This window comes from Arvicola amphibius, chromosome X, assembly GCF_903992535.2.
Source record: "Arvicola amphibius chromosome X, mArvAmp1.2, whole genome shotgun sequence".
Taxonomy (NCBI): domain Eukaryota; kingdom Metazoa; phylum Chordata; class Mammalia; order Rodentia; family Cricetidae; genus Arvicola; species Arvicola amphibius.
The window spans coordinates 107,421,376-107,447,332 of NC_052065.1; the positions used below are offsets into that span (position 1 = coordinate 107,421,376).

At 40.7% G+C, this 25,957-nt stretch overlaps 1 protein-coding gene across 2 annotated transcripts in view; it reads right to left on the bottom strand.

Moving 5' to 3' along the window:
- Positions 1 to 14,614, bottom strand: part of Gria3 (glutamate ionotropic receptor AMPA type subunit 3) — a 263,616-nt gene extending 249,002 nt beyond the window's left edge. For both annotated transcript variants that reach the window (XM_038316290.1, XM_038316291.1), the window contains exons 1-2: positions 14,524 to 14,614; positions 13,206 to 13,364 (exon numbers count right to left, since the gene is read on the bottom strand). In XM_038316290.1, the coding sequence (XP_038172218.1) occupies positions 13,206 to 13,364; positions 14,524 to 14,614 (250 nt within the window). The remainder of the gene's footprint in view (positions 1 to 13,205; positions 13,365 to 14,523) is intronic.
- Positions 14,615 to 25,957: the final 11,343 nt, after the last annotated feature.

The following is a 25,957-nucleotide window of genomic DNA, read 5'->3' on the forward strand; positions in this document are numbered from 1 at the left end:
CAGTGTTATCATGTCAGTTTCCATGCTGCTGGATCCAAAGCAGCTTGATCCTTTATCCAAAACACCATGGGCAGTAATCAGATCATACCCAGTTCTGAGACAGTAAATAGGGAAGGATTTTATCCTACGGAATTCCGTTCAATTGTTGTATGGTTGGTTAAGGCTTCGTAGTGGGAATATAACCTGATTTTCTTTTTCTTTTCTCTTTTTGTTTTTTCGAGACGGTGTTTCTCTGTAGCTTTGGAGCCTGTCCTAGGAACTAGCTCTTGTAGACCAGGCTGGCCTCGATCTCACAGAGATCTACCTGCCTCTGCCTCCCAAGTGCTGGGATTAAAGGCATGTGCCACCACCACCCCGGATAGCCTGATTTTCTGTTGTATCACAGAAAGCCTTCCTCTACCTTTTTGCTCCCAAACCAAGTCTCTCATACTCAAGGTAGCAGTTCAGTATTCAAAGTCTGTCTCAGCCAGCTCGTTCTCAGCTATAGAGTCACGGGGGAGATGAACTGCTTTGCAGGGCTTGGAGAATGTGAGAGACGGGGAAAAGTCCCTCCCCAGATTAATTTTGAAGTCTTTCTTTTCAACCATCTCGTCATTCTGTGTTAATAGTAGCTAACATTTTACTCAACACTTACTATATGCCACACAGCGTGATAAATGTTACGCATGAATGATCTTCCTATTTAATATTCACAGCATCGGTGTAACATATTTCCTGCTATATTCATCCTTATTTCACAGATGGGAAAGTAAGGCTCAGGGGTGTGAAGTAATTTATCCAAGGTCAGGCCATTGCTAAGAAGAGAGCCAAGATTCCAATTCGAACATTCCATTTCGGAGCTACTTTTGTCCTTTAAGTGTTCCCAAACAGAATGGGGGAACAGACCTCTGCTAAGGAAAGGTTTGCCCCAAAGTGTAACAGGGGAAAACACCAGAACCAGGAGTGAGTGGTATTTAAAAATCTGGGCAGTTCCAGGTCACTTTTATTCCCAGGAAGCCACAGCTTGCTGTTCTCACTGCTTTCGTGTCCTCGTGTTCCTATAGGCTATAGATGGAAGAATCAAGGGCAGTGAGTTGGTTTTGGCAGAAACCAGGAGGCCAAAGGACAACACAAATACCGATCATGGGGAATGGACTAAACTCTTGTGTACTCGAGGAGCGCGCAGACTCAGAAATATGACCAAAGTGACTCTCTGTTCTACTTTCACCATCATTAAAAGGGTGACCAAGGAGAAGGAAACTGTGGTTGTTATGTAAAATAAATAAAACGATTAAAAAAAAAGAGCTGCCAAGGGCTTAGTGGTAGCAAGGGGTGGAAAGAACTGAGAGAAGATGTTTGAGCAACGACTGTGTGCAAAGCAGTGCCTACCAGGGAAGAGAATGTATGGATTGCTTTTCTCCTCAGTTCCTTAAAGAAAGCTCACTCAGTAATGCAATGCCCATAGGAGTGAAATGGTCAGAGGAACTCTAAGCAATTTCTTGCTGCTTTTCCTGATACTCCTCAGTGGGCAGTTCCATTTCTAGAAAAGTTCTAGACCCTGCCTACAGAGCCAATCCACTGGGGACTTGGCCAGAGTTTCTTTCGAATCATTTTCTTAGGACAAATAGATGCATCCAGGGCCTTGGGGAAATTGGAGTGTTAGCATGTATACTGTTGACTAATCAATCTCTCTCTCTCACACACAGACACACACACATACCGCCTCATAAAGATGCTACAATTTGTGATTAAAAGCATATTGAATTACAAAAATATATAGTTTCTTTGGGAAGTGAGACCATAGGTGTTCCTTTGCAATTTTGTCTTGGGTTGTGCAGAGATATGCAACTCAGAGTTTCTTGACGATCAAGTGTCTGGGTAGCTATTGTGCCAAGAGTTAAACTGGATGTGCAAACTTGGATTCATGTGTGAGAGATGTCTGAGGTTAGTTTGGTGGGCTGGAAATAAGAGGGAGTGTCTTGATGGGTTTCTTGGCAGAAAAAAGTCATCTTCGGTTTGAGGAAGAACTTAGAAAAGGCCCAGAGAACAGCTGTTCAGGAAGGGAATCTGGTTTCTGAAGGGACAAATGATTTCAGTTTTCAAGTGAAAGTAGGTTTCTGTTTTTAGGAAAAAAAGCTCAAAATAATCTTGAATTAATGATGATATCAATAATAATGACCCATGAGTGCTGGAAACTAAGATAGTGTTTTATATGAGTGTTTGATTTTATTTCAAACTCCCAGCAAACCTATAAGGGTTGTTGTTATATTGTCATCACTCGTGTTGTATGCATGTGTATATGTGTGTATTTGTGTGTGTGTGTGAGAGAGAGAGAGAGAGAGATTAATTAGTTAAACAATATACACGCTACTACTCCAACATCCCAAAGGCATAATGAAGTTAATAACTTGCTCAGTGTCTCATAATTAATAAGTAATAAAGGTTGGGTGAGCAGAGGTTAGTGATAAATAACTAGACTATTTTAATGATCTGATAACTTGGTCATGGAACCTAACAGTGTGGGCGAGGTCAATAGACATGAATGGAACTTTCTAGATACAGGAAATGCTGAGAGAGTCCATTTGGATGTTATTTCCTCAGTTAGAAATGAAGAGGGCTGATAAGACCTAATGATAGGTTATCTATGATAAAAACATCTCAGATATCATCATATCATCCATTAGGACCTCTCTAATAATTACAGAAACTAGAGTCAGAGATACTGAGAAACAGCATTTGTCTGTGACTGAGGCAGTTAATGTAAGACAAGACCTGGATATCTGTTTTAACTCCTGGTCCTGTTCTCACTCTCATAAACCTCTGTTCCCCTTCCATTGTTTCCCAAAGAAACAGAAACATGGGAGCCAAAGTGCTCACTTTTCTATACTTTACAACTTCAAAGTAAATTGTATAGTGGTATATGTGAGAGGCTGGTCTTCCTTCATACCCTAGGCAGGCCTCTACGGAGAAACACATCGTTCTGGAGTAGTTATCTAACCAAGAACAGCTTCTATAGGCACCCAGTCATTTATCTCCAACTAACAACGAAGGCTTCGTTCATTCCATCTCCCATCGGTGAATTAATAGTGGCCAGTGTTTGTTGATTGGCTACACGTGTGTCAAAGGTTATCATTTTTCAGCCTAAAAGAAAGAAACTATTAACAGGAGTTCATGGTAGCTAACCACTAGATGTTGTCTTGTCGCCTCCAGAGAATCGGCGCACAGACTACTGTTGGTGCACCGAAAATGACAGGGGACTGAACTTGACTGAGTCTAAGAACAGGATACCAAATTGTTTTCTTATTTACTATTTTAATGAGAAACAGCATTTGTCTGTGCCCTGCTCTTATTTCTGGTAATGGGGCTATAATGAGAAGACTTATTGCTCTCCTTCTTACTATCGCAAGCTATGCTAGCCTACAAGCAAGCAGTGCCTAGTGCCGGGGCATGATCAAGGTAGCTCATGTTGGTCTGAAGGTCCAAAGAAGTAAGAATGCGTGCCCATTTTGGACAATAAGCCTCTCTCTTGAAATACACGAGAGGATCTTACCCTAAGCACTTTCTACAAAGCAAACCCCATCAGAAGACCTCTTCTAATCTGCCAGATATAGATTAGTGACCCCAGGCCACCAGCATTCTACCCTTGCTATAAACCTCACCATTTCCTGATGGAAGGTTAGAGTTGAGGTGGCATTACTTACAGAAAGCATATATATATATATATATATATATATATATATATATATATATATATAATGTTGTGTATGTAATATTATTTACGTGTATGTGCACAAGAGACAGATAGTTCAATTATGCTGGTATACCTTAATGTTTTGTTAAGAAAAGAAAAACAAATGGTTTTTGTTGCCATCTGAGTACAGATTTTCCTTTTCTTTCTGCTCTTCTCACTCATTATAATGGCCAGTTAACAGTTTTCCGCAAACCAGTAAATTAGCTGCTAAATGGAGTATACCATATATTGTGGGATAGATGTCAGAAACATGCACCTTCCACACCCAGTCATCTTAGGGGCTACTGAAGGTATCTTGTTTCTTTCAGGATAACTTAAAAATGGGATCGGTATATATTCAAATGGGGGCACGGAACATAGAGGTCATCAAAAGCTTCGCTATTCCTTATTAAACATACCCGTCTAATATGCCAATTACGTGGTGTGTCTGGCCCTTATAATCATTTAGGATTTCAACTCCATTTGAAATTGAGTAAGGCTCTAGAGGCAGGAAATTTCCTCGGTGCTACCATGTAACCAGCTGTGTAACCTTGAGCTAGCTGCTTATGAATTTTGAACCACTTCTGATTTCTATTTTGTATAAAATTGGAGGGAGAATGCCTCACTTCTCAAACTGTAATGATTCCTTCAGATGGAACATATAAACTTCCTTGGACAATGCTTTCCACATGGTACAACATCAATGATTGCTAGTTATTATCTCAGCTCTAGATTTAACTATGTTGATAACAAACATGGAGAGGAGGGGCGACAGTGAATGCTACAGTAAATGATTATAACACATCCATTTTAATAAATGGACTGACATTTGCCATGACATCTAGTTTATAGCATGGTTAAGGAACCATCATTGGCTAACAAGCAAAGATGAGAAGACACACTATAAAAATTAAAATCATTTCCTTGTTTCTTCTTGCTATCTCAGAGTCATTGCTTTATTTGCTCCCGGGACTATAGGCTAGTCTCTTAGCTTTTCCAAGGCCTATCCTAAATTTTCAGCTTGAGAGCCAAACTTGCTAAAGATGACATGGGCCAAGAGTACTTCAACTGCACAGAGAAGCAACATGTATGAAAGAGAATAGGCACAATACTTGTTGCTTAGTGGATGTTTAATAGATTTCAGTCTGAATCTGCGTAACTCTGTTTTTCCTATCAGGAATTATCTGATGTATGATTCTCAAATTGAGTGAATGTTAGCAGTATTACCCACAAAAGTTGTTAAATAGGCTTACCATATATTTTCTGATTCATACATTGAAGGTATGAACTGGGAATTCATCTTTAATAAGCATCCCTGGTGATGCTGATGCAAATGGCCCAATTCAAGACACACTGTTTTAAAGTATTGGACAAGCAGCTCTGGACACTGCAGTGAGTTGAAAGAGTAATTGAGGCTCTCTTACAGGTTCTGGATGACTGCAAATGTCAGAGGCCTTTTATCTTAAATTTACCATATATTTACCTTTCTGTGGGCTGAGTCCTGATCTCTACTCATTTCATCAGTTACCTGAACCATTTAGGGTAGCAACAAAAATGGGCCTTTCTCTCAGTGAGTAATTGACAACCGATCAACCAACCATGGGCAACTGAAGTGTGTGTGTGCGTGAGTGTGTGTGTGTGTGTGTTTATCATAGCAGTGTTTAAAAACTTAAGAAGTTACTGACTACCTTGTCTTACAAACAGACTTCACTTCTGAATGCTTTCCACAGTAACTACAGAAAATCCTAGCATCGCAATTAGCCATGGGAACAAACAACGGTGCACAGAGCAGGCAGCAGGTTCACTACATCAGAAGGGGGCGACTACATGGATCAAAAGCCACTAAAATAGTCAAATAGAGATGAGATTCTAGTGATCAAAGAACCAAAGTTTACTATGGAGGACAACCATGGAAAAAGAGATAGCGGCCACTTCACTGACTGATCGTCCATCAAGGATCTCCTACTACAAGCTCTTAAATGTCCATCAGCCATCTTTGCTCAACTTCCTTTGGCAAATAGGTGTCTTATTTTGGGTCACTTACCTGACCTGGATATTTTCTTCTGAGGACTCTGTAAGGTAATAGGTGGTAATCTGAATAAATAAATCTGCTTTAAATGTTAGTAGGTAATAAGTATTTAGCTCATGCCCTTCCAAATAGTGCACTAACATTTCAGTGTAGGTTTCTAATGCAATAACACAGATAAGTGACATTGTAAAATTTATGACTAAAGGCAGACTAGTAGATTGACAATATTTTGAGGTGGGATTGTATTCGTTTTAGTCTTCAAATGTCATTGAATAGTCTTTTAATGTCTTCCTTGGATCATCCCTCAGCTAAGATATTTTGGAAAGCAGCATTAAACTTCTCCCCTCACTTTGAGTATCTTGAAAATTGAGTCAATTTTTCATTCTTTTCTGGCAAAAGATAGAATTGTGTGGCACTTCTCGTTTAAAACCCTTTTAAAGAGTATTCAGGCCTCCTAAAAGCTGATGTTACATGCCTCCTTCTAGCATGTCTTGACCCAGAGAAGTAAAGTGGAAATAGATTTGGAACCACAAACCAACCTTATATCTCTTACATATGTAGTTTCTAAATGTGGCACTTTAAGGTGTGGCAAGGAGCTAAGACACGTCATTGTGACACATGTACTGCATTCTCTCCACCTGCCCTGCCCTGTAGCTCCTCCCCCCTCTACATTCCTACTAGAACCAATTCTAAGTGTATGTTCATTTTTTAAGTGTATGTTCTTAAAAGGCCACCTTCCTGTCTGAAATGGATACAAGATTATTGGAAATATGACTGAGACATCTGTGAGCCAGATAAAACCAAATGTATCTTTTACAAAATTTCATTTAGTTAGTGGAAGGGTACAAATCTTGATGATAAAATTATGTCTGAGAGAGCCTTTTCTTTGGTGAATACAGTCTCCCAGTGTCGGACTCTTTTTGTTCAAAGTGTGATTTCAGGACCATCAGCATTAGGGTCATCTGGGAATTTGCTAGAAATGAAAAGTCTCGGGTCCATAGCAAACTTTTAAATCAGAATCTTTAACATGCTCTTCAGACACAGGAAAGGTTGCTAAATGCTACTTTGCACTAAACTGTGCTAATATGGTGAGAGATCATCACCGAAGTGCTTTGTATCGTATCCATGCTCCTTTGACTTGTGCAAAGGAGAACAAATAGTGTTTGTATTGAGGATAACTGCTTAAAAAGCAAGTGGCAGTTGGGAGCCACAGAGCAGGAGGAGGTTGTTTGTGTTTCTCTCTAATGTGTAGTGTGAGTCCAGAGAGAGTATGGTAGTGACTTCCATTGGATAAAAGGAAACCCCATGTACTTGTGCTGCTTCCCAAAACTGTCCCAAAGAATTTGAAGTTTTGCACAGAGAAAATGGCTCTATGGTTTTGCTGTATCCATACTCATCCTATTATAGGTAGCTATCTTTTCCCTGAAAAAAAAAAAAACAAACTTCTATAACCAAAACCAGCTAACTTTGATTTAGGTAAGCAGACAATCTGAGCATTGTGTCCTAAGATCCTCCCATTTGAGTATCTTCTCTTGAAATTGAGATATGATGATTATAGTTCCAGGTTTTAAAATTAAATTGTTTTAATCCTTTATTCCACCACTTTTGGCTATATTGCTGTATTCAGGAAAAAGCTGGTATCCCCAAAGTAGTGTATAGTTTTTAAGGAGAATGAGCTAAGAACAAGAACATTGAGAAGAGGAAGGAGAAGGAGAAGGAGAAGGAGAAGGAGAAGGAGAAGGAGAAGGAGAAGGAGAAGGAGAAGGAGAAGAAGAAGAAGAAGAAGAAGAAGAAGAAGAAGAAGAAGAAGAAGAAGAAGAAAGATTTAGACTTTTGATATATAAACAATCCTGATGTTAAGTTGATGTGGATGGGCCAGTAATGCATAGGTGATTAGAGCACAGCCAATAGGCTGGTCAACATCCAGCATAAGAAAAGAAAACAATAAATGGAGTAAAAAAATATGAAAGACAAACTCAGCCCACATTACCCTTTTGCTAAGCATTGACTCTTTCTGGAAACAGTGTCCCTAAACCTGTACTGATTGTGGAATTTAGCCTGAGACTATCTGAAACTCTGTGCCTGGGGCCTGGGTGTTACCTGAGCAGCTTTAAGAGAGGAAAGAGTTGCTTTTGTACATGTCCAACCCCCTTGTTCTGTTGATGCACACCCTTTGCCCTGTTGGGTTTTTTAATGATGCTCTCTCCTCTACATTTCATCTAATTAGACCCAAAGTGTCAAATACAAAGGAATGGAGTCAAAACATGATTTAAAATTGGTCTTCTTGATCTTCATAGGAGGTAGAAAGTTTTACAAAAGCTCTTTTAAAATATATCTGTGGTCCTCATCTAAAAAATTCAAAGGAAAATCATTTACATAAGAACAGTTAGTTCTCTGCTCCTAAGTAATGAATTCTCATTCCTAAATGTCTGGTCATCTCTGAAAATCTTTGTCATCTTTTAATTCTGAAACCAGTTGTATAAATGTGACAAATCTCCTGTCCAGAAAGGCATACAAACAATGACACCTCAGCACCTTCATTTATTTTCAATCTGTCAAAATAGAAACAGCCAATCATTTCTGAGTACCCATAATAATGAAATTTCAAGCTCTCTCCGGGGCCAAAAACATTAAAGCAGCTCCCATTCCTCTCAACTCAATTTTAGAAACTAGGGAGGGAAGTGTACAATTAAGAAAACAACCTCTTATTGAGGTTGAAAAGTCAGAGGATATGGAATACTAATTTCATTTAAGAAGAAAACAAGTTTAAATTGTAAAAAGAAAAATCCCATTCTTAGTAAGCACAGGTAGAATGACAGAGTAATTCTTTTTTGACTTTTCCCCCAAACCCTCCTTTTCCCCCTGCCTTCAGTTATTAGATCAATAGGGAGCTTTCTTCTATGAGAAGTAATACACTTTGCAGGAAGCTCACCTTTACAGCCTGCTGATTGCCATCTATTTTTATGGCCCCAATGAACAGCCTCACCTTCCTCCCTCCTCCACTCCAAAATGTAGATTAAGAAAAAAAATGATAAAAAAACCTTTGGAGAAGGTGACTTAAGTCTTTGACTGGCACCACTGAGGTGACCCCTTTGTGCTTCAGTGGCCAAAAGTACCAGGATGGAGAAGAGAGCTAAGCCAGTGTGCTTCCTGAGCCAGCAAAGAGAGCAAGGGAGGCAGGGCAGCAAAGGTACAAAGATCCTTCAGCGATGGGGGAGGTGGAGCCAGGGAAGATAATGCTTAGGACGTGAAACTCTATTGGAAGACAAGAACCTTTATGTCAGGGTCTTCAGCTTAGTTTCTGAGCTGATATGAAGAAAACAAATGCTCAAACAAAGCCTAAACAAAACCCATCCAATTGCAGAACTTGTGATCAAGCGAGGCATTTTCTTTCCAAAAGGACCTAAATGGTTAAGCGGCTCCTTCCTGGCAATTAGAGTAATTAGATAATTAGATTGTGACTCTGTGGGTAAGAGATAGAAGCCTGTCTCGGCTAAGTACACTTGGTAGCAAAACACGTTCAGTTATAAAAGGAGCAAGTTCTCACTTTGCAGGAATCTTTCAAGTCGCTTGTAAAAATTAACAGAAGGAAATTGTGCTGTTAGTAGGTTAGGTTTAGCCGACAAAAGAGATTTTTTGCCGGGGGCTCCATCAGAGCTTGCACTCCTAAGTCGCACTCCCGGTCCCACTGTCAACGCTGAGCTTCCGTCAACAGATTGTTATTTAAGCCAAGGCGTTTGGAGCACAGTTCCGTGGTGAATAACCTTTAAGGTTACGTTTGCCTTTCCCCTGCTCCTTGCAAACAGTACAGAATCCGCGAGCGCATTTGTTGGCTGTAAAGGTGTACAACAGCAATTTTTGCAATGACAGTGCGGAGAGGGAATATGAGATCTGTGTGCTAATGAGCTGACACTGCAGAGGCTGGGGCGGTGTAGTGTGCAGTGCACTACAAGTGCACGGCAGCAAGACCCAGGAGGGGACTTCAAGGCAATCAGCGGGATTTCCTGAGGAACCAGGACAGCAAAGTCACACCACGGGACCCAGCAGTCTCCTGATAGTTCCATACCCTTTCTCTGCCTGAGAATCATCAAATTGGTTTCTTTTTCTCCCCTAAATGCTAGATCTGTAACTTGCAAAACAGGTGCATGCGTTGTTTTTCATACGCACTAATAATGTGTGTGCCTATGCATGGCTATGTCATACATGCTGAAACGGGTTTAGCCACACCACCATGCTCTCTGCATTTGCCCAGCTAAACTGCAAAGGAAGGCAGTGAACTCTATTAATTCCTATGAAATGGGAGCGTGTGCTCTAAATCAGATGGGGCTGTCTGCGAAACTTCAATTCTCTTCTGAGCTAAGATCCCAACTGAACCACCTTTCAAAGCCAGGGAGGCTTTTATTGGCCTCTTAAGGCACAGAATGAAGTTAGAGTCTGTCTTAAGCAAACCTCTTGAGGCTTGTGCAAAAAGGCTTGCTTGCTAGTAGAGTCTTTAAATAACTGGTGCCTTAGATTCATTGTAAGAATGACTTCTGAATACATTGTATGGAGCAAGATGACAACGCAGAGGCAGAGCAGAGGGCAGGGGCATGTGCTGAAGGCATTGCTGTTTGTTTACCGGCATATTTCTGTTTACCTGCATTCCTGTGCCCTAGAAAGTACATGCTTGCTTTGGGATTGAGGTTGCAGAAAAGATCATGAGATGAGAGTAACTCTAGCCCTAAAGAAAGCTGAAACCAGTAATTCTGCAGGACAATAAGTAAGATTCTTTAGTTTTTGCTAGCCCAGTTCCACACTGAACTAGATAGGAGGGGTAGATTTGGCCTCATCTGAGGTTTTCCCCAGATTTTCTCAGCTAGGAAGGTCAGAGGATACTGGAGTTACTTGTTTCCTCTGTGTAGTTAGGTAATTACTTGGAGGAATGGGATCTGCAATCATTTGCTAGGCTCAAGTGCTGTTAGAATTGTATGCATGTATATGAGATATTTGATTTGTGCTCCAACAAGAAAAAGAACAATCAAGGATATGGGGGAGACAACAGGCATTTCTAGGGTTCCTCTGCCCCCTTGAATGTCTATTTCCAGAGGCTATAGTTGGATTAGATAGTTGTGTCTCACACTAAGCCACCAAGTAGCAGCTTCCAGGAGACAGCTTTGACATCTGACTCCCATTCAACAATTGTGATTCCATGTGGAACTATTTTGGGGACCACAGAAGATGGGAGCTTTGCTCCTCTGTGTTCTGAGCTAGCTTGAAAGTTGGAGAGTGCAACAGGCAGCTAGGTGCATATCACTGACTTCTAGATAGTTCTCCCACATATGCTGTGTGGTTGTGAGTGTGCACATGTATATTTGGCATAGCAGAGGAGGCAGTTCCCTTAGTGCCTACTAAGTCTTACCCCTCCTCTCACACTTTCAAGTGTGTCACCATAGCCTGGCCTTGTAAGTAACAGTGCTGTAGATTTAAGTTCAGATTTTGATCAATTGCTTTTCCTTCCCGATCATTGTTTCTTTATTGCTCCGAGAGGTAAGGAATTAAGACAATTAAACACCATTATGGATGAGTTATTGCCTGTTGCTAAACCTGAGAGTTTCTCATGGTGAAGATCATTTCCTGACTGTTGTTCACGTAGGGTTCTAATAGCCATAGACTGGTGAGTGTCAGACCAGCCTGATCATAAGAACAGGACTCAAAGCGCTGGAAATCAATCATTCCTGAGAAGCCAACTGGATCTCTTAGTTCAGTGTTCCTCAGCGGAAAGAGAATGAAGGGAGATGAAATACATATTATTTGTTGTTAGTGATAGCACAGCCCGCTAGTTCTGTGTATTTGTTTTTGAATCTGTTCTAATTGATATTTAGGAACCTGCATCTGAGATTCAGCCTCTTGAGGCGATCACAGTGCAGTAGGAATAAGAAGCAGATATGCTTTGTAAATGCTGGAGAGAGGACATTAAGACACAAGGTACAGCAGGACATCTTGTAGCTTCCACACTTAACCAAAATAAATAAATTTCTTTTTTTTTCCGTATTGGAAAGCCAGAGTGTCAGATAGTATCTCAGAACATGTCCATAAAAGGGTCTGCACCATCAGCTGTTTTTTTCTTAAGGCAGGTAGCTGTTACATGTTTTGAAAAGTACATCTTCACTCCCTCTTCCTTTCAGCCCTAGTCTTTAAATACAAAGGAAATGTGCTCTTGCCAACTTGTTTAGTAATTGCTAGGGATTACATGTCTTTTGAGATGAAAGGATTTGAAGAAAGTCATATGCAAAGTTAAACTTGACCAGACACAAATACCATTTATCGAAATGGAATGAAACTTCAGATTTCCAAGTACACCATTCAGGGAAATAAGACATACTCTGTTAATTGGCATCATTTGGGAGAAACTTTTAGTGAAATAAAGTAAGCTTAGATGAAGAACTCGGTGTTCTCATAAAACATTCAAGTTAAAAAAAAAAAACAAACGAGACAAAACTAAACACAAACCTGTGTCCAACAAGCTAGTAGTCATTCGGGTTCCTGTGATTTTACATTAAAGTCACCCCTTTGCACAGAGATAATCATTGTTGGTACCACTATAGATTTCAGAAATGGTTTGGGGGCTGAGGAAATCCCCCGTTTTAGTATTCAGTGTAGCTGCTTCAAGCCTCTCCCCACAACCAACCTCTTGCTCTAAATTAAGAACTGCGTTGTCCTTAACAATTGTGTGTGTGTGTGTGTGTGTGTACGAACGCACACAGGAGTGCGCGCAAGCATGTCCACACACACACACACACACACACACACACACATGCGCTGGCACAGACAGGATTGGCTTTCCAGAAATTCACCTGAGATCTGTCTCCCTTTTTCCTTTCAGGCTGACAGCATTCATCACTTGCAATCAGTTTGTAGTCTTTATCAGTTCCTATTGGAGCTCTCTGGGTAGGACAGAAAGAGGCCAGGGAATACAGCCCCATCTTTGCCTCAAGGTCACTTGTTCGCAGGGTTCTCATATTTTGTTCCTATGTGTCAGGCAATCATCAAACCCAGCTCAGTCCTCCCACCAGACCCAGCTTTAACACTTAAGTATTGTACTCCCTGCATTGACTCAATCAAGGCGCTGCTGTTGCTTCTTTTTTAAATCCCATCTGAAATTTCCCTGAACAACCATGCTATTTTCTTTCTTTCTTTTCCCCAAACAGAAAAGGGTGCGGGGGAGAGAACACCAGTTTAGCAGGGAGGAAAGTGAAAGTTTTGCTTCAAACATAATTCATCAGAGTTTTGCCCACTGCTTTTAGCCCCGCAGCAAAATCCTTCAAGGTTGATTTATGCAACGTGAACCCAGGATTGACTCCTGCCTCAGACTGCTTATTGAGGCAATTGCCCCCAAAGCGCACAGACACGTAGACCCCCATGCATCACAAACAAAATGCAAATGAGGTCCTCTAAGGTCCCAAAGGGAGGCCACGCAGATCTACTTACAAGCATTAGTCACAGAAAAACTATTGGAGGAATCCAAGTGGTCTACGTGGTAATTCAAATGGAAGGGTTTCTCAGTGGTGTTCTGGTTGGTGTTGTATAACTGCACGGCAAAGCGGAAAGCACTGTGCTCCTGCACCGTGTTTCTCATGAAAAGTCCACCTAGAAGCAAAGGCAATCAAGATTTGGCTTGTGTCCCCCCCACTTCAGGATGACTTACAAAGTAGCAAACAGGAGATGCCAGGCCTCTCAGTGTGACTGGGAAGCTTAGGATTGATTTTCAACCTGTGCCTTTTTCAAGACTTATCAACTCGGATCTCCACTGTGAAAAACCTGAGTTTTTCTACACCCAGGAAGCTAGAGAGAAGGGAGAAGGGGGTGGGGGCTGCTGGAGGTGAGTTGAAGGAACTAAAAGCGGGACTTGGTTCTTTCTTAAGCTAGAGTATGCCTCCAAACCCTGACTCCAGCCCCACCCCCACCCTGATCCCCACAGCTGGTTCATTTTTCTTTCTTTGGGTACAGGGTTAGGGTGTGAAGAAAAGCAGTTTCATTCCCATTGCTGTCCCAACCCATTCCCCATGAACCACCTTCCCCCATGACAATACAGGGGATTAGTTCAATAAAAGCAACAATTCTAACTTCTCTACTTGTAAAAACAGGCAGAGGCGGGGAGAACCCCCTTCCGGCTACTGGAGCTGGTCTCCAGACAGACACAGCAGCAATTCATGAATCCCTAGTCTGCGTGACTTCCCTGCTTGCCCGACTCCTTGTGTCACCCCCACTTCCTACCCCATCCTCCACCCACCCAGCTACTTCCTTGGTCTGGGGGATTCAAAGTGGGTTCCATCTCCTCTAACACTATCCTGTCTCACTGAAGCCAGAGACACGGGACAGGGCGACCTGGGCCCAGGTTATGCGTCCTGGCACGGCCAGACAGGCAGTATCACCCTGGGACAACTTCCAGCGGCTGCAAGCATGCCGTGGCAAAGTCCAGAACAGCGAGCAGGAGAGCCGCGACTCTTAGCCTCCTGCAGCATCCCAACCTCCAGCTTGACTCCCTTGCTCCTTGGTCAGCTCAGAAAACCTGACCACCCACCCTCATTAGCCCCAGGAGACCCCCTCTCTCATCTCGGATGCTCCCCATACTAGTCAGCTCCTTGAGGCTCAGGTCCCCAATATCTCTGCTCAGTCCCCCATCTCCAGTCACCGTCCCCAAGCATGCAGGACAGCGACCCGCGTTGCGATAGCCCCAGCCCCACTAGGGTAGTGGGTTTCAGATGCAGAAGAGCCTGGCCCCTCTGGCTGGCTCTGGAAAGCTTACCTATGCTGATGGTGTTGGGGAATCCTCCGTGAGAATGACCCAAAAGCCCCAGGACTAAAAAGAAGACCGCCCGGAGCACGCTTTGCCCCATTTTCTTCAGCCTGTCCGTGCTACGCCTAAAGCGAAGCTGACAAGAGCATGGGCGCAACTCGGGAGTCGTCAAAATAATAACAGAAAAAGAAAAAGAATTCGCTGGCTCTTACATCTCCTCCCCTCAACTTGCTCTCGCTCGCTCGCTCACTCTTCCTTTCCACCCCACACTAATCCTCCTCCTCCGCCGCCTCCTCCTCTCTCTTCTCTTCTCTTCTCTTCTCCTCCTCTCTCTCTCTCTCTCTCTCTCTCTCTCTCTCTCTCTCTCTCTCTCTCTCTCTCTCTCTCTCTCTCTCTCTCTTCCCCTCTCTCTCCCAGGATCTCTCACACCCCCTTCCCACCCCCCCACCTCACTTCTGTCTTCACACCAATCTGTAAGGCTGGTTCATTGGCTGCTAGCTGGGTTCCCCAAAGCGATTTCTTTGAGAGAGACAGAAAGAGAGACAGAGGGAGAGAGAGACACACACAGACACACAGAGAGACAGAGACAGAGAGAGACAATGAGAGAGACAGATACACAGAGACACAGAGAGACAGAGAGAATAAAAACCGGAGCGAAAACAAAACAATGAAAAACAAAAACAAAAACAAAAGGCAAGAGATAAAGAAATAGAAAAGAAATTATAAAGAAAACCCAAGGGCTCCCCCGGCCCCGAAGATGGTGGATCTAAAGAGGGGGTAAGAAAAAAAAAGAGCTAAAAGCCTCAAAGGCTCAGCACTGGTGAATTGGGTTCTTCCAATTGGGCCGGTAGGGGGATATTGATCAAAGTTGATCTGACGTGGAATTAAAGCCGCACACCGCTTAGCTCCACTGCAAACTGCAGCTCTGGACTGCAAAGGCTAGGCGCTGGCATTTGTCAACACCGGAGATGGGATCAACAGAAATACACCAGTCCTCACGTGGACCAGACTTTCAAGCTGCAGCCAGTTTCCTCTTTTTAAAAGCTGTATTGTCTCTACATTTGTATGCGTGTCTTAAAGATGAGGGGTCTTGAGGGGCGGTTAGTGGTTACTCTTGATTCTTTGTGAAGGGACTCAGAAAAGCAGTTCCCATCACAATGCGCCCTAAGATGCTGCGCATGCCTGATCTCTGCCGCTCAGCTTTTACAGCAGAGAGAGATCCGAGGGCAAGTGAACAACCCCCACCCGCATTCCCCGTTCCCGCAGCTTTGGGAGGTGTGTCCCTCCCCCTACCCAAGTGCTGAGGCAGGTTTGCCGGTTGCAGGGGCTTGTGACTGCTGACTGCTTTGCAGGGTATAGGAAAATAGTATGTGCATGAATGTGGGAGCTAAAAGGTTAATGAAAAGGACGCTCAATCCTGCAGACCAAGGAGAGAAGTGTGGAAGCGAGCTGGGATGGGGGTGGGGGTTGAAAGTTAGGGTTGGTGGAAACTGTCCCTAGCTGCCTTGCTCCCTTAATGTTGACTTTAGATGGATGGGCTATTCCCTCCCTTATTGAGCACAGACCACAGAGATTCACATTCTCCCCCAACTCCACTTCCTTTCTCTAAGCAACGAGGAGGAAAGAACCTAGGAACTCCTACAGTTCAGCCTGAGTCTTGGTGAGGAGCAGTCTCTTTAGCAGCATCTCCTGTGTGATCCTCCGTCCCCACACTCTTCCCCATAACCCCATTCCCCTATTGGGAGAAAAGGTATCTTCTGCCACAACTTTCATTCTTACCCTAGAGCTAATCTCTAAAACCCCGATTTTTATCCACCCCCATCTTCTGTTTTCCCTTTCTTAGCTTCTGGTTTAAGTGGCGAAAATGAGACTTTTATACCAGAGGAAAGCAAACTCTGATACATGGGGCCAGAGGACCTACACTCATTACTCTATCTAGATCTTTGACTTTACCAATGCAGAGACTGAAGCCGAGAATCAATGGCCTCGAAACCCTGTGGCAACAAGAAATGTAGTTCTCTGCGCTTCTCGCATTGCTGACAATTCTGACAATGTCTAATCTCTAACTCCATCTTTCACATAAATCCTCTGTCTCCATTTTGACAGTCCATTATTGGAGTGAAGGAAAGACTTGGGCAGTCTCCTTCTTCCAGTCAAAGGACCATTAGAGGAATAGGGTGAGCAGAGTCAATGTTGACTAGCCCTTGACAAATGCAGAGTGCCACAGTATGATTGGGGATCAGAGGCCCAGGATTTGGGTTCAGGTTCAAATCTAACTTTCATCACACATAGGTATGTGACCTTCACCAGCTTCAGGGATCTACATTCTAGTGTTCTTGTCTTCAGAATGGGAACATTACATTTTCTTTCTTTGTTGAGCTATTGTATGAATGAAATAAGAAACTGGATGCAAAAACATCTAATTTACTACCTGCCTCACAGAAGAATCAATATGTGTTGATTTCCAAACTCCCTTCTCTCTACCTTGCAAACTGCTCTCAGAAACCGCTAGTGTTGTCATCAGCCTTTGCTCACCACCCCTCTGTACAACCCCAGCCTCGGCTACGTTTTTACCAGTGTTCCACGTCAAAATCTTCCCATAAAGACTCTTTGGGAGTCCCTGAAGATCAGATAGAATCTAGTAGATGAATCTGTATGAAAATTTTAATGGTAGGCAATAACATTTTACTATTAAAATGCCACATATAGAGACCCTCCCCCTTGTGTCAGACTATGTGCCCCTCCTTTTAAGATAAAATATTTGGTGTTTTAGTAGGAACCTTGAATGTCATGACCCAAAGGAATAACTCCAATGAGTAGCTTTCAGTTTTAATTTCAGGTGGGAAGATATGCACTTCATGTTGGGGGATGCCTTTCATCACATCTCACTTCACTCTCAAAATCAGTCGGGTTCTTATCTATGTTTGGCCAGCTATGAGAAAAGGTGGAAGAAGCAATTTTTGGCCATCTCTACTGTCATCTGACTTAAAGAGTACTGAGAGAAGGTCAGGAACAAAAGATGAGAGAAAGGGGGACCTTTCAGTGCCTCTACATTAGCACATCTAGTTTCCATCACCGTCATCACCGGAAGTGTTTCCCATCTCTTCTGTTGTCATCTCTCCTGCCTATTATCCTTTCTCCTTTTCTCATCTTGCAATGTTTAGTTCTCAGTGGCAACTATTTGTCTAGTCTGAGCCAAGAGGGGCGGGCACATCGGAAGAAGCATATTGTAATTGGTTGAAAAGCTTGTGTTACACATGTGAATTATTTATATATTGACCTCCTCTTCAAAGGAGCCGTGAGACACCACCGTTAGAACTTCACATCTCATATTCCAATGCAAGGCTTGGAAGTAGATTAGTAGCTTCACAGCCAAAGAAATTACCAGCAAAGACTCAAGTCTCAACTGTCCTTTGGTGAATAAGTAGACTACCGCTGGACTCAGGATTATATGCTTCTTTTATGATTTATAACATAAATTTAAGATTCATTTAAAATACAGCTTAAGTATTAAAAGACAAAACAGAACCAATCAAGAGAACCCTCAATCCCCAACCCCAGTTGATTACAATTTTTTTGAGACAGGGCATTGCTGTAGCTTTTGAAGCCTGTCCTGGAACTACCTCTTGTAGACCAGGATGGCCTTGAACTTACAGAGTTCTGCCTGCCTCTGCCTCCCAAGTGCTGGGATTAAAGGCATACACTACCACTGCTACCTGGCATGATTACAGTTTTTATTGAATTGGGAAAATAGTACTTCTTTTCATGAGATTTATAGTTCATTCAGGTTTGGATTAGGCACACTTGGATAAGCAGAAAGAAATGTTGGCTGGTAAGGTTTGGGGTGGTGGAGCTTTATACATTAAGCCTCATATTTGCTAACTTGATATCTAACAAATAAGGAAAACATCAACCAGGATCATTCTGATCCATTGACAGGTTACTTCTATACCTTTTAAAGGTCATAAAACAGAGATTCCCCCTTTACTCTACGGAAAGATAATTTTTCTGTCATTTAACTTGAAACTTCGATTTCTTCAACAAACACTTATTGATTATCTGCTTTATGACAGGCTATGCTAATCACCGGGAGCAGAAAAGAGTGAGGAAATTTTTACTTTCAGTGTATTTCAAGTTTAGAGCATATTTATTCACTGGCAATGATAATGCAATATGGTAAGTGATCTGAAAATGGTATGCACTAGGTTCCATGACAGCACACAGGAGAGTGTTTGTATATGGGAATCAGGGCTTCCCTTCAACCTTGATTCAGTCCCAATCCACTCTACAAAAACTGGTACGAACAAGGTGGCTTCTAAGCTCTCTTCTGCTTTTCTGTTTTATACTCCTGGAATCCCATGAGCTAGACTTGTTCCAAGATCTGAAATCTTGTCCAAATTTCAGTTCGATGCTAGTCAAACGTTGAAATTAAGAACAACTGAATGTTTATGGCTATTTCTAAGTCTAGATTTTTGTTTGTTTGTTTACCTTTTTTGTTCTTAAGAAGAGTAGAGAATTCAGCCATATCTGGAGCTTCATTGGGTTAAATAAGACACATAAAAAACCATAGACATGCTATTTGATTTCTCTATCATTTTATCGTTTCTGCGATATAAACTTTCTGGACACTTTGTTGGAATTCTGCACGTGGGTAGACTTTGCTATGGCTGAAATGACAGACATAGGCTAAGTTGGAACTTCTTCTAATAGAATAAATCTGTGTGCCCATAGAGAAGCCTTTTGAATTGGGTTTACTGTGCCCAAAAGTAGAGCTAGAGCAACTTCCTTAGAAGGTAGTCATACCAAGTGACCAGAAGGCAATGGTATAGTTTATTAAAAATACTTTTAGAATGGTTCAGCTTTTATATATTGCATAAGTGTTTAGAGGTCACATTTTGCCCTGACAACATCTTTAGGAGGTTTTGGAATACAGATATTTTGAAGTGATCCTTTACTTTTAATGTCTGTCATCTCCCACTTTCCTCCCTGCACTAAACACTTTTACAGTGCCTTCTTCAAAAACCCTCAGAGTCAGTGACCACACTTTGACCCTATCATCGCCTATATCACTAAGGATGCTTCATGTTGCAGGAAAGCACACAGTTCTAAAACTGGTATCACCAATAATAGAGATGCATTGGCTAATACACCTGGAAGGCCAAGAGGTACAGCTTGCTTCACAATCGATTTGACTCAGTAGTTCAACAATTTGATCCAAGATCTCCTTTCTCCCCGACTGCCTATCTGTTTCTTGCATGAGGGCAAAATGGCTGGATCATTCTTTGGTTTCAAATCTCTGTTGCATCATCTTATATTAGTTCACATAAAACACTATGACTTTTCAGGATCCAATCCAGAGCCAAATAATAACCCTAAATAATAATAGCCCAAATAATAGCCCTAAATTACCAGAATAAGTCACCATTTTGTGTGTGTGTGTGTGTGCATGAGTGTGTTGACTATGTCCCATTCACAGGGCTTAGTATAGGATCACTTCTCTGATTCCCCAACCAACTCAGGTGATTAGCACAGGGTCGAGGTAAAAAAAATGTGGAGGCTGGAAAATGGCCACAGTAACTCCTAAAATGTATCTTTTTTTTTTTTATCGATTTTCTCCCCTGACAAATGTGAACAGTAATAATTTTGCTCTTGAAATTTTAGAAGACCCTGACAACTTACTTTAGTCTCGTCTTTGGTATGTTACAGTTTGATTAGATCTGAGAGACTTGTATATTGAGAGTTCAAGGTGAGAAACTGATAAAAATTAATTCCTATTTTACAAAATGTCATGATAAATAGAAATCCACAGACAATGAAACTAAAAGATCAGAGAGGTTAAGTGAACCCCAAAGGTCACACAGCTGAATGGTGAAGAATGAGTCTTTTTTCCCTCTAGGGCTTTATCCAGCAAACCAGAGTCTTCCTCATGCTGTGAGACTGAGTATGTGAGAAAATTGAATTATAACAAAAATATTCTGCTGGGATGGGCACATCTTAAGAAGTAATTATCCCCTGGTGGGTTCTGAATGGGTTTGAAACCTGCAGATGGAAATCACATGGTTATGGGACTCCCAATTCTCACATAATAACATTCGTATAAGCTGCAACATCTCTCTGATGGGAAGTGTTAATTTATTGTGAAATATTTCAGCTTATCTCCCACAGATGATATTGTTGACATTTTTATTAGTGTACACTTTTATACTCCTCTGGGAAGGTTAGAAATTGTCACTGGAACACACCATGGGTAGTAAATCAGGGGTAAATTAACCCCTCAACCTAAAGTAGCCTGACTTACTAGCTCTACCTTGGAAAGGTTACATTTAGAAATGTTGGGAAATTCTGGGCCCTAATTGTTTAGGAAGTTATTCTTGACATTGAATTAGAAAAATTTCTGGTTACTTGATGGATTCTGAAATTTATATATCTGCATGATAAGAAATGGACAGATAACATCAGTTGAGAAAAATGGCCTTTTCCTACCTGTATATGGGGGAGGTAGCAATAGAATTGGGATAGGGGAAATACATGTGTTTGATCAAATAACTTCTATTAACTATTCGCCCCTTCTCAAATCTGTACATTTATCATGGTATTATTATTGGCAGTTTTATTTTGTTAACATTTAATGTGATCACGTGACTTTTGCATTGGTCTTTCCAATGAAAATATTGACAGTATACCAACTCCAGCTTTTGTAATTCCTGTATTTCTGCTTGGTATCTTTATCTTTGATCTGTGTCCTGAGTGTGTGTGTGGGGGGTACTTTGTTGTTCAAGTAAAATGAAAGATCTGTGGAACAGAGCCACCATAGTGCAGGGACTGGCAGATCCATCTCAACCTCTACCGCCTATGGGCACAGTCTGGGTAGTCCATGAGTGGGTGAGAAGTGATAGATGGTCTTAAGCCACTACAAATTAATAACTAATTACAGTGTGGCAGTGGTGTTTCTGTATGTGAACTAAGGCGAGAACAACCATGATGTCTTATTTGCCCAAGATCATTCAGTTTATGCCCATTTTCCTGGGACAGCTATCAGTAATGCTTTCTTTCACTGTCAAAACTGACTTGAGCTTAGATGTCAACCTGGGCAGTCCATATAGTGGATATAATGTGGTTGCAGATAATTTTCTTTTGCTTTTACATTTTTTTTCATACATTACATTCTGACTGCAGTTTCCCCTCCCTCCACTTTTCTCAGCCCCTCACCCCACAATATCCACTCCTCCATTTCCTTTTAAAAAAGAGCAGGCTTTCCAGGGATACCAACCAAATATGACATAATATGATACAATAAGACTTGGCATTTGTTCCTGATTTTAGTGGAATTGCTTAGAGTTTCTCTCCATTTAATTTGATGTTGGTTCTAGGCTTGCTGTAAATTGCCTTTATTGATGTTTAGGCATGTGCCTTGTATCCCTGATCTCTTTAATCTTTTTTTTTTTAACATAAAGGGGTATTAGGTTTTGTCAAAGGCATTTTCAGCATCTAATGGTGCTGATGATCATGTGATTTTTTTCTTTCACTTTGTTTCATTGACAAATTTTCATAAGTTGAACCATCCCTGCATCTCTGGGATAAAGTATACTTGATCATGGAGGATAATCTCTTTGATATATTCTGTTCTTGGATTCAGTTTGTTAGTATTTTATTGAGTATTTTTGCATAGATATTCATGAAGGAAATTGGTTTGTAATTTTCTTTCTTTGTTGAATCTTTGCGTGGTTTGCATATCAAGGTGACTGTGGCCTTATAAAATGAATTTGGCAGTGTTCTGTTTCTATTTTGGGAAATAATTTGAGGAATATTGACAAATTCTGTGCTAAAGTCATCTGACCCTGGGCTTTATTTATTTATTTTTAGTTGGGATTTCCTTAGGAGTTATAGGTCTATTAAAATTGTTTATCCGATCTTGACTTAACTTTGGTGAATGATTTCTATCAAGAAAATTATCAATTTCTTTTAGATTTTCCATTTTTGTGGAGTATGAATTTTTTTAAAGTATGATCTAATGATTCTTTGGATTTCTTTCATATTTTTGATATGTCCCTTTTTGTCTCTGATTTTGTTAATTTGGATAATTTCTCTGTGTCTTTTAGTTAGTTTGGATAAGGGTTTGTCTGTCTTGTTGATTTTCTCAAAGAATTAGCTCCCTGTTTCTTTGATTCTTTGTATTGTTCTCTTTATTTCTATTTCATTGATTTCAGCTCTCAGTTTGATTATTTTCTGCCCTCTACTCCTCTTGAGTGTGTTTGCTTACTTTTGTTATTGAGCTTTTGGGTGTGCCCTTAAGTTGCTAGTATGAGATGTCTCCAATTTCTTTATGTAAACACTTTGTGCTGTGAACTTTCTTCTTAGCATTGCTTTTATTGTGTCCCAATGGTATACATTCATTTTCATTGAATTCTAAGAAGTCTTTAATTTCTTTCTTTACTTCTGCCTTGACCAAGGAGTCATTAAGTAGAGATCTGTTCAATTTCTAAGTGTTTGTATGCTTTCCGTTATTTCTTCTGTTGTTGATATTCAGCTTTAATATGTGGTGGTCTGATAGGATACAGGGAGTTATTTCAACTTTCTTTTATATGTTAAGATTTGCTTTGTGGTTGAGTATGTGATCAGTTTTGGAGAATGTTCTGTGAAGTACTGAAAAGAAGGTGTTTTCTTTTCTGTTTGAGTGAAATGTTTCTATAGATAATAGTTAGGTCAATTTAGTTCATAACTTCTGTTATCTCCAGTATTTGTTTAGCTTTTAGCTGGATGACCTGTACATTGGTGAGAGTAGGGTATTGAAATATCCCACTATCAATGTGTGATGTGATTTAACATTTCATAGTATTTCCTTTACAAACTTGGATGCCTTTATATTTGGGGCATAGATGTTAAGAATTAAAATATCATCTTGGTGGATTTTTCCTTTGATGGATATGAAGTATCTTTTCCCATCTCTTCTGATTAATTTTTGGCTCAAAGTTTATTTTGTTAGATAGTAGAAAGACTATTATCAGTTTGTTTCTTAGGTGTATTTGCTTGGAAACTCTTTCTAAGGTAATGTCTGTCTTTGATGTTGAGATGTGTGTCTTGTATGTAGCAGATACAATGATGGATCCTGTTTTCACACCCATTCTGTTAGTCTGTTTCTTTTTATTGAAGAATTGAGTTCATTGATATTGAGAGATATCAATGACCAATGATTGTTAATTCCTGTTATTTTGCTATTGTTGTTGTTGGTGGTGATGGTAGTGTGTGTGTGTGTGTGTGTGTGTGCTTCCCTCTTTTTTGGTTTTGCTAATATGAAGTTATGAATTTCTTGTGTTTTCATGGGTGTAGTTAACTTCCCTGGGTTGAAGTTTTCCTTCTAGTACATTCTGTATGGCTGGATTTATGGATAGATATTGATTAAATTTGACTTTATTGTTGAAGGTCTTGTTTTCTTCATCTATAGTAATTGAAAGTTTTTCTGGGTATAGTAGTCTGGGCTGGCATCTGTGGTCTCTTAGAGTCTGCATCACATCTGTCCAGGGCCTCTGAATCTCCATTGAGAAGTCTGGTGTAATTCTAATAGGTCTGCCTTTGTATATTATTTGGCCCTTTTCTCTTGCAGCTTTTGATATTCTTCTTTGTTCTGTGTGTTTAGTGTTTCAATCATTATGTGGCAAGGGAATGTTCTTGTTTGGTCCAATCTATTTGGTGTTCTGTAAGATTCTTGTACCTTTATAGGTATGTCTCTCTTTAGGTTAGAAAAAATTTCTTCTATGACTTCGTTAAAAAATATTTTTTAGCCTTTGAGCTAGAAATCTTCTCTTTCTTCTATTCTTATTATTCTGGGTTTAGTCTTTTCATAGTGTTCCAGATTTGCTGGATGTTTTGTGTTTAACATTTTCTTTGACTGATGTATCTGTTTCTTCTGTAGTGTCTTCAAGGCCTGAGATTCTTTCTTCCATCTTTTTTGTTCTGTTGGTGATGTTCGAGTCTGTAATTCTTATTCAATCACCTATATTTTTCATTTTCAGAATTCCCTCAGTTTGTATTTTATTTATTTCTTCTGTTTCTACTTTCAGGTATTTAACAGTTTTATTTGTTTCTTTTAACTGTTTGTTTTTTCTTGGATTTTTCAAAGGAATTTATTCATTTCCTTCATTTTTTGTTTGTTTTTTCCTCTTTTTCTTTAAAGGATCTATTCATTTCTTTTTAAGGGCCTCAATCATCTTCATAAAGTTGACTTTAAGGTCATTTCCTTGTGCTTCAGTTGTGTTGAAGTATTTAGGACTTGCTGTAGTAGGAATACTGAGCTCTGGTGGTGACATATTGTCCTGGCTGTTGTTGGTTGTGTTCTTACACTGGTGTCTAGACATCTAGTTTTATATGTCAAGGTGAAGATTTCTGAGTTTGTCTTTGTTGGATGGGTATTTTGTTCCTTGGTTTCTGTTTTCCTTCCTGGTCTTCTGGCCATGGTGGCCTGTGGTTGAGTAGAGCACCTCTATCTGACTTGGGGGCTGAACTTCTGATGACCACAGTGGCCTCTGGTCAACTAGGGGGTCCTCTGTTTAAGCAGGGGTTCTAGCAGTTGACATGGTCTCTGCTGGAGCAGAGTGCTTCACTAGAGTTGTGGGTAGATAAGGTGGTAGTCGTGGCCTCTTGTGAAACATGGGGCTTCCATTGCATTTGTGGGCTGTGGTTCTGGTGGTGGGCATGGTTTCTAGTGGAGCAGAAGGCTTTCATCCATGTTGTGGGCAGGTCAGTGGTTTTGGCCCCTGGTGTGGCCTCTGGTGGATTTTCTGATGGAGTTGTGGTAAGTTCAGAGGTTCTGCCAGTGTGGCTGCAGAGGATCTTCTATGTTTGGCTTACCACTTCCACTTCTTAATTTTCTGCTGCCTTAATTTGACAGTTTGGCCATTGATTGTGGCTATCTTGAGGAATACATTAATTTTAAATATTTCTTTAGATGTAGGAAGTTTTTGGTTTCTTGTTTGAAAGAGAATTCGGAGTCTTTAGAGGAATAAAAAAGATAACTGGAGACAGTTAAATTTTAGCCTGTGGCTAATTCTTAAGGAGGAATAGCAATTGCTGATTTTATGAAATTTTAATCTGTTATAATCTGTGTGCTGTCGGCATATCCTGTTAAATCATTGTGATATCAATTTCATGAGCATAGTAGTAGTATTTTGAAGCAAAAATAAAAATGTATTAAACACTTTTCAGTGTTCTGGGTGATTACCCACAAAACTAAAATCAGTGATTTTTTTGAAAATGCATAAATGATTTAACCACTTGAAAGGAAGAGGCTGGCCTGCTTTTCCTCCCACCCAGCTCCCGCATGGCTAGCTTTACACCTGAAATAACAACACACAAACTGTATTCATTTAAACACTGCCTGGCCCATTAGTTTCAGCCTCTTACTCACAACTTGATTAACCCATATCTAATAATCTGTGTAGCACCACGA